This window comes from Onthophagus taurus, chromosome 8 (genome assembly GCF_036711975.1).
Source record: "Onthophagus taurus isolate NC chromosome 8, IU_Otau_3.0, whole genome shotgun sequence".
Taxonomy (NCBI): domain Eukaryota; kingdom Metazoa; phylum Arthropoda; class Insecta; order Coleoptera; family Scarabaeidae; genus Onthophagus; species Onthophagus taurus.
The window spans coordinates 6400580-6413750 of NC_091973.1; the positions used below are offsets into that span (position 1 = coordinate 6400580).

General features: G+C 33.3%; 1 protein-coding gene across 5 annotated transcripts; it reads left to right on the forward strand.

The window, feature by feature from the left end:
- The first annotated feature begins 89 nt into the window (after positions 1-89).
- On the forward strand, positions 90-12912 carry LOC111425562 (casein kinase II subunit alpha). Of its 5 annotated transcripts, none has more exons than XM_023059667.2 (6): positions 571-777; positions 1105-1400; positions 5822-6432; positions 9420-9568; positions 10347-10448; positions 11732-11821. In XM_023059667.2, exons 2-5 carry the CDS (start codon positions 1194-1196, stop codon positions 10439-10441), a joined length of 1062 nt encoding a protein of 353 aa, XP_022915435.1. In that variant the 5' UTR covers positions 571-777; positions 1105-1193; the 3' UTR covers positions 10442-10448; positions 11732-11821. The 5 variants fall into 5 exon arrangements, with proteins under 5 accessions (XP_022915436.1, XP_022915435.1, XP_022915434.1 ...); XM_071198767.1 differs by lacking the exon at positions 11732-11821 and adding an exon at positions 982-1007 and having other exon boundaries at positions 577-777; positions 10347-11500; XM_071198768.1 differs by lacking the exon at positions 571-777 and adding an exon at positions 984-1007 and having other exon boundaries at positions 10347-10433; positions 11732-12912.
- Positions 12913-13171: the final 259 nt, after the last annotated feature.

Here is a 13171-nt window from a genome sequence, read left to right on the forward strand (position 1 = left end):
TATTAATTTGTCAACAAATGGAAGCAAGTGTGTGTGAATAGTAGAATTTTTTGAGTCATCAAATGTTAGAGCTTTTGCTTATTTGGCAGGCAGTCGGTCGGTGGAACGGAAGCGCGTCGGGTTGAGGAGGTTAGAAAGAAATCGCGTTAATTTCCGGAACGTTAAACGTAAGTTAAAAAAATCGTAGTGAAAATATTCGAAAGAAAATTTAAAATAAATTCGAAGAAACGGTCAACGAATCCAACGTAGCTAAAAATAAATACATATCGGAACTTGTTCCTTTAGTCGATAAAGTAGATACCTCGTTGAAGTGTAAAGTGACAACCCTGGACCGTACTGTTAAAAAATATTATTAAAAAAAAAATTAAAAGGAAGCATTTTAAAATAAAAGTAAAAGTGATAAAGAATCTTTTTCGATTTGATTTAAAAATAAAGGTAAGTGGGGCTAATAATTTAAGTTTTGATTTGTGGGTTTATTGGGGAAATATATCATGGTTGTCGGTTCGATTTCGGTTCTAGTTCGGTCCTGTTCGGGCTGGCAATGCACTTTTAGAGGGGTACACGATATACTGAAACGTGTGCGCCTGGTGCTAGCCTCTTGCCCAGTCTATCGTGGCGGGATGTTAACTTCCATCTTGGATCGCGATCGTCGTCCAGAAGCCGGCTTTCGTTAAATAAAAACGCGATCCGCGCGCACGTAAACGTTAGTTTTAGTTCAAATGATTCGCGAGAAACGTGTTTTTTGATCGTATTTGTGAACCGCCCGAGATGAACTAGGTATGATTTTCAAAATAACGATGTAGTGTAGGCTGCAACCCATCGTTCCAAAAAGTTCTCTCTAATACGGACGAATGGCGTGTGCTCGCCTATACAGTTTAACCATTTAATAATAAAAAAAAATACAACCAAAAAAATATATAAATAAAAATAAATCAAAAATACTGGTGCCGTTTGTTTAGTTATGCTGATTGTATGTTCTAGATTAGCTATACAGTGCCTTAAACAAGGTAACTTTTAAGCTACAACCACCAAAATATATAACCTAAACTAACCCAACAATTTATTAATACCCCAAAAAAATGAATTAATTTCTTCTTTTTTCAGTGACGGCTGATTCCATTCGTTTAGTCAAAGCTTATGATCTGCGATTTGTGAGCAGCGCCCGTAACAGCGCCCTATTAGCTAAAGCAACTATGGCAGTACCAAGCAGATCACGCGTTTACACCGACGTTAATTCCCTCAAACCCAGAGAATATTGGGATTACGAGAGTTACGTAGTCGATTGGGGCCAGCAAGACGACTATCAGCTGGTTCGGAAACTTGGTCGTGGAAAATATAGTGAGGTCTTTGAGGCCATTAATGTTACAAATAACGAAAAATGTGTAGTTAAAATATTAAAGGTAAGATATGTAGTATCATATACTGAGTTCCATAAAAATTGCAATACCTAGAATTTATTGAACGATTTTTTTTTTTTCAATAATGAGTTGCTCCACCATGATTTATAATGTACTCATTTAGACAGAGATCATGTAAGTTGTGATAAATCAAGCGACTGAGGTTCTTCCAAAAAACGTGTTGTAATGTGCATCATCCTGTTAGAAAATGGGATTTTCCAGCCCCTGAAGATATGGAAGCGCAAGGAGCCATCAATGAAGACCACCTACCGTAACATATTGCACTCCAAAAAATGACCCTCCAATTCGCTCCATAAACGCAAAAATCGTTTATCTTCACTTCGCTGGGACTGATACTTTATAAACACAAACCTTAATTCAATGAAATTTGTCATTTAGGATACCAAATCCACTGCCTCGTCCGCAAGCGACCTCGGCGGTATTGATGAAATCGTGAATTTGATGTCTTGGAAAGTAAACTAAGTACTCAATACTTGTATGAGAAACCGTTTATCTTCACTTCGCCGAGGTCGCTTGCGGGCGAGGCGCTAGATTTGAGTCATAAAATTAATTGAGTTGAGGTTCGTATTTATAATATGTTTTCTTATACCAGTACCTATTGCGTATCGAATATCGCCGAGGTCGCTTGCGGGCGAGGCTCTGGAATTGACACATTATAAGTATGAACCCCAACTCAATTAATTTTATGACAAATCTAGCGCCTCGCCCGCAAGCGACCTCGGCGAAGTGAAGATAAACGATTTCTCATACAAGTACTTATTCAGTATCTAATACCGCCGAGGTCGCTTGCGGGCGAGGCGCTAGGATTGACACATTATAAATACGAACCTCAACTCAATTAATTTTATGACTCAAATCTAGCGCCTCGCCCGCAAGCGACCTCGGCGAAGTGAAGATAAACGATTTCTCATACAAGTACCTATTAAGTACCTAATACTGCCGAGGTCGCTTGCGGGCGAGGCTCTGGAATTGACACATTATAAATACGAACCTCAACTCAATTAATTTTATGACTCAAATCTAGCGCCTCGCCCGCAAGCGACCTCGGCGAAGTGAAGATAAAACGGTTTCTCATACAAGTATTGAGTACTTAGTTTACTTTCCAAGACATTAGGTTCACGATTTCATCAATACCGCCGAAGTCGCTTGCGGGCGAGGCTCTGGAATTGACACATTATAAATACGAACCTCAACTCAATTAATTTTATGACTCAAATCTAGCGCCTCGCCCGCAAGCGACCTTTGCGAAGTGAAGATAAACGATTTCTCATACAAGTACTTATTCAGTATCTAATATCGCCGAGGTCGCTTGCTGGTGAGGCGCTAGGATTGACATATTATAAATACGAACCTCAACTCAATTAATTTTATGACTCAATCTAGCGCCTCGCCCGCAAGCGACCTCAGCGAAGTGAAGATAAACGGTTCTCATACAAGTATTGAGTACTTAGTTTACTTTCCAAGACATCAGGTTCACGATTTTATCAATACCGCCGAGGTCGCTTGCGGGCGAGGCGGTGGAACTGGTATCTTAGCTCCTTAATACAAAATTTCTTTGAATTAAGGTTTGTGTTCATAAAGTATCAGACCCAGCGCCTCGCCCGCAAGCGACTTCGGCGAAGTGAAGATAAACGATTTCTCATACAAGTACCTATTGTGTATCTAATACCACCGAGCTCGCTTGCGGGCGAGGCGGTGGAACTGTTATCATAGCTTCTAAATGCCAAATTTCATTGAATTAAGATTTGTATCAGACCCAGCGCCTCGCCGGCAAGCGACCTCGGCGAAGTGAAGATAAACGATTTCTCATACAAGTATTTATTCAGTATCTACTACCGCCGAGATCGCTTGCGGGCGAAGCTCTGGAATTGACACATTATAAATACGAACCTCAACTCAATTAATTTTATGACTCAAATCTAGCGCCTCGCCCGCAAGCGACCTCGGCGAAGTGAAGATAAACGATTTCTCATACAAGTACCTATTGTGTATCTAATACCACCGAGCTCGCTTGCGGGCGAGGCGGTGGAACTGTTATCATAGCTTCTAAATGCCAAATTTCATTGAATTAAGATTTGTATCAGACCCAGCGCCTCGCCCGCAAGCGACCTCGGCGAAGTGAAGATAAACGATTTCTCATACAAGTATTTATTCAGTATCTACTACCGCCGAGATCGCTTGCGGGCGAAGCTCTGGAATTGACACATTATAAATACGAACCTCAACTCAATTAATTTTATGACTCAAATCTAGCGCCTCGCCCGCAAGCGACCTCGGCGAAGTGAAGATAAACGATTTCTTATACAAGTACCTATTGTGTATCTAACACCGCCGAGCTCGTTTGCGGGCGAGGCGGTGAAACTGTTATCATAGCTTCTAAATGCCAAATTTCATTGAATTAAGGTTTGTGTTTATAAAGTATCAGACCCAGCTCCTCGCCTGCAAGCGACCTCGGCGAAGTGAAAATAAACGATTTTTTATATAATTACTAGTAATCGGCCGATATAAATATCGATGCATCGGTATCGTATCGGCAAATTTTGCAGATAATCGGTATCGGCAAAATATTGCCGATAAATATCGGTATATTTAAGATTAACTGTTTTATACAGGTGTATCTAAATTGATGCGAAATATTTTAAGGGATGATTTTTCAACGAAAATTAAGGGTCTTTCATATAACTTTTTGGTCAAAACCACTTCTTCTTCAAGTTACAGCCCTCTAAAATTAGGGGGAAAATTTGTTTTTCTTTAATACATCCACTATGGAGGAATTTCGAAGGATGAAATTTGGCGGATAACTATTACTAATAAAATGACACTTTTTGACGATTTTTATAATCCTAATGTAATTACAAGGGGGCGAGAAAATCCACCCCTACAATATTTTGCATCAGAACTTTTTAATGCGTCTACATTTTTCTATTTAAAAACTTGATTTAAATAGTGGGATTCAATACACAACTTTTTTGTCTCTTAACATTTTCTCCTGCAATCGTTAGTTTGTTCATAAAAAAATAAAATTATACACAAGCTCAAGTGAATTAATTCAGATTGATTATCATTAAATGATTCAAAAAAATGAAGTTATGTCAAATTGATCTCAGCATTATTTTATTTTTGGTGATCAAACTAACAATTTGTTAGTTGTAAAATGTCAAGAGATAAGAAAGGTGCAGATTTCTTCCCCTAATTTTAGAGGGCTGTAATTTAGAGGAGAAGTGTTTTTGATCAAAAAGTTATATGAACGATCTTTCGCATCAATTTAGATACATCCTGTATATTTGAAAGTAGAAACCCATTCAAAATTTTTTTTTATAATAAAACAACTATAAATTATTGCTTTTTAATTTTTATTAATTGTTGGTCAATGAAAAAAACACGTTTTTAACCAAACTAAACAACACGTAGAGGTTACCTTTTACTGGCATTAAAGCCATTATATGAAGTAAAATTAACAAATTAAAATATCTATTGGGACTCGATTCTTGGAATCGAAGTTTCAATTTAACAGATAATTTTTACTTTTATTAGTGTATATTAAATATGGAATAATTATAGATCTTTTAAAAATGTGGTGCCGATACCGATATTATATCGATATCAAATTAATGTAATCAGTACCGGTTTCGGCTAATAGACCATCATCAGCTGAATTATCAAAAATGAACAAAAAATTCTTGCCCCCACGTCGCTCTTTCGTTGCTCTATTCTAGCCTTCGTAAACGGTGAAGTGGTGCAAGAGGAAGACATAAAAATTATACGGCGATAAAAGGATGTCATTAACATTCTGGGTCCTACACCTCTCATCCGATCATTTGCAATCAATTGAGTTGTTGAAAATCTGTCTCTTGTAGCCAAAAGTCTTAAGTGACGTTCTTCGCGATCTGATCGTCCAGATCCAGGGCGACGTTATTGCACCAATTCCTCGGACCATGTGGACCAACATCTCAAAACCGTTGTAACATTTCGGTTTACACGACGAGCAATTTCACTTAGCGAAAGTCCAAATGCCAATACTACGGCCTCTTGGCATTGTTCCGCAGTTCAGAACGAAATTGTGAACAATAATTACTAAGTGCAAAGGAAAAAACAAAAAAGAACCAAACTACTAGCTAGATTTGATTCAAATTTTAATCGTTCAACAAATTTTATTCGTGTTGCAATTTTTATGGAAGTCAGTGTATATTGATTTGATTTATTAAAAATACCTCTTTCAAGGTTTTATTTCATAACATTTCATTAAATTTTTTTTTGTATGGTGATTCAAAGTGTTATCAGACATTCACGTTTAAATTTTAAGTTGCTAAGAGCACGTGAATTTTGTTTCAAAATATGATTTAATCATTGATGACGCATCGCAAGTCGGTTTTAAATAAAAAAAAGTATGTTTCTGTTTATAGCCTGTAAAAAAGAAGAAAATCAAACGTGAAATAAAGATATTAGAAAACCTTAGGGGCGGTACAAATATAATATCATTACAAGCGGTGGTAAAAGATCCGGTTTCGCGAACTCCAGCGCTAATATTCGAGCACGTCAACAATACGGACTTCAAGCAGCTTTACCAGACGCTGACCGATTACGATATTCGTTACTATTTGTACGAATTGCTCAAGGCGCTTGACTATTGCCATAGCATGGGCATTATGCATAGGGACGTCAAGCCCCATAACGTAATGATTGATCATGAAAATAGGAAATTGCGACTAATCGATTGGGGATTGGCCGAGTTTTATCACCCCGGCCAAGAATACAATGTGCGCGTCGCCTCTAGGTATTTTAAAGGTCCCGAACTGCTCGTCGATTACCAGATGTACGACTACTCGCTGGACATGTGGTCGCTGGGATGCATGCTGGCTTCTATGATCTTTAGGAAGGAACCATTCTTTCATGGTCACGATAATTACGATCAGCTTGTCCGTATTGCTAAAGTTTTAGGAACCGAAGAGCTATTCGAATATTTGGATAAATATCATATAGAATTAGATCCTAGATTCAATGATATTCTAGGAAGGTAAGATACAATTTTAAAATTTTTATCTCACTTTTATATTATAATCTTTCTCAAACTTTCAAGATTTTTTTAAACTCAGAGTGTTCCTGTAAGTTGTGGCATTTTAATCACAAATACTAGACTGAAAATGATAACTATTCATATAAAAATGTTTGGCTGGAAGGCTAGAATAGCTTAAAAAAATATATAATGAAGGAAAAAGTAGGTGTTTTAGTTCTCAGAACAGAATTTTAAATGCTAATTTAGTTTCTAGTAAAAGGAAGAACCATTTTTATAAAAATTCCATCTCCACTTCACTATGCTGCTCACCAATTATATCTTCTTTATATATTATTTCTCTTAATTATATCCTCTTCCATTGAATCCATTGCCTCAGGACTCAACTCCTTCAATGAGACTTTCTGGAACGTTCTAAGACCTGTAATAACAGGATCCATGTTAGCATGTGAACTAAGTCTTCATAGGTTTTTGTATATGAGGACTTTCTAGTGTGCTGGGCTCTGAATCGCCTCATATCCTTATTCCTTGCTTCTTGTGCTTTTTCTGAAAGCTGCCCTATTCGAACAAGGGCATGTTTGATGGCTAAAGAGCCCTGTAAAAGGATTTTATGTAGGCTGGGAGGCATCTTGTACCAACTATATAGCTATAAGAATAGTTTCAAATGTATTAATCGCTTATCAGCTCCTGTAGCTGCAGAGATTTGACCTCAAAAACTCCCCGGATATCAAGCTTTTCGTAAATTTTCCTTTTTCTTGCAATTTTACTTCTCTATATTGTATCCGCCATCTTGATTTTTGAAAAGTTTATAATTCTGACCCCAGATTTGTAATTAGCACCCCAAAGGATCCCACCAATATCAAGTTTTATAAAAAAAAATCAAGAGAATATGCAAAAGTGTTATCTAAATAAAAGTGTTATTTAAATATCCACGAAGCGAAATCACACTCTATTATACAGGTGTTTCGGTGACTCGGGGAATAAATTTAACCAGAAATACTAGAGTGAATATGATAACGATTCATATAAAAAAAATTACATTATTTTCAAAGTTAGGAAATTTTAACACATTTTTCTAAATATCTTAAACATTATTTATAGTAAAGCGCTGAAATTTGGTGCAATATAAATCAATGTCACGTAAAACCGTTAGGCAATTTTTGAGTTGGATCGATCCGCGGGAACAATGCTATACAGCTGGTCCTAAAATTTGTTTGCTCAGAACTTTTTTTATTCTACCATAACCCTACATTTATTTTTGTGGTTTCTAATAGTAAATTTAGTTTAGAAACTTTTATCACTCTTAGAGAATATTGATAAAAACCACCGATTTAGTATTAAATGCAAAAATGTTAGGCTCCGAATTTAATAACACTAAAAAAAAAATTATAAAATAATCTGAATTGGCAATAACAAGTGAAAATCGAACTGAGCCGTCATAACTATTATGTATGTAACATTTCCAAGTGTAGATTTAGCTAAATCCATTTTTAATTTGTTTTAGTTAATTTAATAAAAGAATCTAAAAACAATAAATTAAAAATCATCAAAAGAACTGCAACACTAACAGGAATAATAAAAAAAGTATATAAAATAACAAGACAAGTAATAAAAAATACTATAAATTTTTTTAGTGCTATTAGTATAATCAGAACCCAACGTTTTTGCATTTAACACGAAAACGGCGATTTTTATCAATATTATCTAAGAGTGATAAAACTTTCTAAACTAAATTTACTATTAGAAACTGCATAAATAAATATAGGGTTATGATAGAATAAAAAAGTTCTAAGCAAACAAATTTTAGGAACACCTGTATAGCGTTGTTGTGACTTTTACTAATTTTTCTTTACATGAATCATCACCATTTTCACTCTAATATATGTGGTTAAATTTATTCCCCGAATCACCAAAACACCCTGTATAGGCCATCAAAATTAAGAAATGTTCTGAAATATTTTCAATATAGTTTGTCTTAAAAATATAATATTTGGCAAACAGTGCAATGTTATCATGAGAAATCGGTTAAGATCACTTTTGAAAGTATGCAGACACGGGATCAATACTATACAGGTGTCCACAAAGAGTATTTCCTTAAGACTTTTTTATTATGTCGTAAACCATTAAATTTCCCACTGATTCTAAACGCCTATTTCATTTTAAAATTATTTTTACTCTTACAAATTTTTGATTAGACGCATCGTTTTCGAGTTATTCATAAAAAGATTTAAATTAATAGTTGTATTACATGCCAAGACTTACCTTTGGATATTCCAAAATGTTTTCTTCTAATTGGGGTGTACGTACTGACCTCTGATGCCCGTTATTTACATACTGCTGTCTTAAATTTCCTTAAATAAAAAACAGAAAATCAAAACGAAGTGAGAATTTTAAAGAAATAACCTTTGTGAACACTCTGTATAGCATTGATCCCGTGGTTCGATATTTTCAATAGTGATCTTAAACGATTTCTGATGATAACATTGCACTATTTACCAAATTTGGTCTTTCTAAGACAAATCATATTGAAAATATTTAAAAAAAATTTTGAAAATTTCTTAACTTTGAAAACCCATATCATAGCCATTTGTGGGTTAATGATTAAAATTATGCCACAACTTACAGAAACACCCTGTATGTGGACATCATGGATTTGTTGAATCAGCTTGTTGTCATTAACAAATGTTTAATGGATGCTTAATACATCCCAACCTAAGTATTAATACTATATTCAGCCAAAACCTGGTCAACACTTACCACATAATTCTACATTTTTCACTTTGAGGTCATCTGGACGCTGTTATCAGCCTAGTTATCAATAACAAAATATGTATTATGTAATATTCCACAGTTACATCATCTCCTAACACTTGGGGTTAATACAAAGTAATATAAAAGTAATATTTTGTGCCCACCCGACACTGTCATGAACAATGTAATATTTTAGTAATTTAGTGGTAAATGATTAATTTTTATATTTAAATTTGAAGGCATTCCCGAAAACGATGGGAGAGATTTGTGCACAGCGAAAATCAACACTTAGTCTCACCGGAAGCGTTAGATTTCCTTGATAAGCTATTGCGCTACGACCACCTGGAACGTTTAACTGCCCGCGACGCTATGGATCATTCTTACTTCTGTAAGTTGAAGAAACCTCAGAGTCCCTAATTTAGTTTAGTTTACTTACTACTGAACTGTAACCAGAATTTTGTTATTTTATATGATTTAATACAACTTTTGTTCGCTGCAAAAAAAAAGACCGGCATTTTTTTTTATTTTAATCGTTCGTTCTCAATACTAACTGCGTTCTCATTCGCTATAAAATAACCGTGGCCGCCGTTTTGTCATTGTCACCGTTCTTAATCAATTTCTGCTGAATCATTTGCTAAATTGGGAATAATTTTATATATGCGAAAAAAATAAGAAAAAATCTTTCTGTAATTAACACCATTTTTTGTAAATATGTAGGGTGATTTATGATGAGAGTACTGTTTATGATAACTAGAGAATTGATGAAAAAAATTGTAAATCACCCTAAATATTTTGTTTACATTTTGGGTTGGATTTTTTTTTAAATTTAATATTATTTATGTTCGCTTATTTACTATCTATCTTTATCTCAAGAAAAAAAACAGTGATATTGTCGATAAAAAAAATTACACCATTAATGTTGTAAATTAGCTTCTCTAGCTTAGATTTAGCGTTTGTTGTATTATTTTTTGTTCTGTATGCGATCATTTTGTGTTTATCATATTTCATTTGGAGAATGTCTTTTTATTTTCATTTCTTTATTTCGATAAAAATCGTTTTTTTTTTATCTTGGAAAATCATCCGATTTTGTTTATTGACCAAAACTAAACTAAAAACAAAAATAAAATTCTGGGAGTGTTCCTGACGAATTATTGTTGAAATTTCAGATCCAGTACTAAAGGATCATAGTAGGATGAACACAGTAACATCGTCCCCTACTCCACTTACAGGCAATATGTCTGTTGTAGGAGTAGGTGAGTAGCTACCAGGTAAAAAAAATATTTCTCATATACCGTTGCATCTGGTTTTTTCCGAAGCTGTTCCGGCATATCTTTATTATATATTATTATAATTTTCACAAAAATACTTAGTTTAATTGACATCGTATGTTTTTGTTGAGATCGATCCTCCGACCTTTCTTTATCCTTGTTCACACTTATCCGACTCATAGGTTTTTTTTGCCTCATCTTCAGGCCAATTAAGTCATTCCAATTGTGTACATAACGTGCGGGGTGATTCAAAAAAAAAAAAATAGTTTAATTTTGTTCAGTATTTATTTTTGATCCACGACAAAAATGATTTGAAATGTTTGAATTAGAGGCCAAAATTCCTTAGTTTTTGTTTTGCAATTGCAATGTTTGGTGTTGAAATAATTTACAATAAAAGAGGATTTTTACGCGGAAAAAAACTGTATCTTTTTTTTCTTTTGTACATGTTTATAAATAATATTGTTAATAAATAACATAATGTGTATTTTTTTAAGTATACCATTTCATAAACGATTTAAGAAATTATATAAAAGTTTCAATAAGATTTCATACAAAAACATTCATGTATTCCCCGAAAACAAAAACGCTTTAAATAAACTACTGTATATAAAACGATGTTTTTTATCTGTTATATTATGAATTGATCGATATTATACTCCAAGGGGTTACCGTATTTTTGAAAATTATAACGATTTATTTAAATTAAAAAATGTATTAACTAAAATAATAAACTGTATGAGGTGCGTTCAATTTTCGTATCGATAACTTGTATGGTTTTTAAAGCAACGCAACCTTTTTGATAATTATAAAAAAAGTAAAAAAAATATGGCAATATTATTAAAATTAACTAGTTCAATTTATTTGTACTGTTTTCTGAACATAAAACCCACGACTTTTAGGTCGCCGTTTTATTTTTTTTAATAAGTTATTTGTTCTACTATAATTCGCATATTATTAGAAATTTAAAAATCATTTACCGTTCATTTTCTTCTTTTTGTAACTAGACCATTGTAAATACTATTTAAATACAAATATAAGCTATTGTAACAGTTTGTAACATATGTTTTATTTTTATTTCTATTTTTTTAATAAAAAAAATCGGTTCAGCAAAACAGTAAAAATAAACTCGATTTTTTTTTGAACCAAAATTAAACAACTCCTTTTTGTTAGCACCAATTTGATCGGTAATAAATATCAAACATTGTTAGTTGTTTGTTGCATGTCATCAAGCATCGTCATAATTTTTTTGTTTTTGGGAGACTTTGTTTAATCCAAATTTGCAGATGATGCGGCATCCCCACTCGGATCGCCGTCGGACGTTCAGGACTCCCCGAATCTACTGGGTCTGCGAAAAACGTCGGCATTTTTCATAAATCTAGACTCTTCGACTACACCGACCCCCACATAAAAAGAAAAAAATTAATAAATCCGGATTTAAAAAATTAGAGAAATAAATCAAGAATAAAATCAGAATACCTAATTATATATTAACTGGAGAATCCAATTAATATATAATAAACTCAAACTCTCGTTAAAACAAACTTATTATAACAATTTCCCTTCTCCCACGTTTTCAAAAGATATAATAAAAAAAACTTTGTCACGACAAGGAACCGAATAACAAAATGTAACAACATTCCTGTTTTCTCTTTGGGTGTTAACGAATTTTTCAGGAAAAAAATTCGAAAATATTGCTGAATATATGTATTAGGCGAAGTTTTGTAGCAACGTTAAAAAAATAAATAAATGATTTAATAACATCTAATTTTTAATTATTTTAATTAATACTTTTTTAATGACACGTTAAATTAATATACACAGCGTTGCTATCAAATAATCGCTTAAAAGAAATAAGAATATCCTAATTTCTACAACTTTCAGTAGCTGTACATGTATAATATATATGCGGTATTGTTAAAAATGTACGGTTTGCCTTTTGTAGAGTGCGTTCGTTAAAGTAAATCCAAAAAAAAAAATTGAAGAAGCTGTGTCATGATCATTTTGGTTCTTTTGTAAGACGATAACACTATGTAACAAAAAAAATTGATAAAACATTGTAAAGTAATACAATGGGATTCGTTACTCATCTGTGATTAAAAAAAATAAATAGCGTCACTCCACACATCCTCAGTTTTTTCTAACTGTTATATGTAATGGCAATATTATAGTTTATGATTTCTCGAAGCCCGGCGGCATAGTCATTGAAAAAAATGTATAGACAGTTGGTTTTTACATATTTTATACTAACGTTTTTAATAAGCGATGAGTGATATGACAAGTTATTCTAAAAATCACCTATATATACATAAAAAATATATAAATATAGTTTCGAAAAAAACAACTTCAAGGAAAATCTAACCCTGTTCGAAGCGACGGATTTCCAACGGACACTTTCTATGTAAATATATTTCCTCATGTAATAAAAAACAACAAAAATAGTGGAATATATGTATAAATGAATTAACCTTTTTTTATTTTTTAAAACAATACTAACATTTTTTAAGAAGGTAAGTAATAACTCTATTTCATATGGTGCACGACGGTGACACCCAAAAAGCAGTTTCAAATTTATAGTAACTCACAACGATCATGCAACACAAAATATGAAAACGATAAATTCAAATGTACATATTTTTATTTTATTTGTACCATATATGGTAATTTCAAATTTACCTAAAACGAAATAAATCATAAACGTTGGCAGTTTTAAAACAAATCGATAT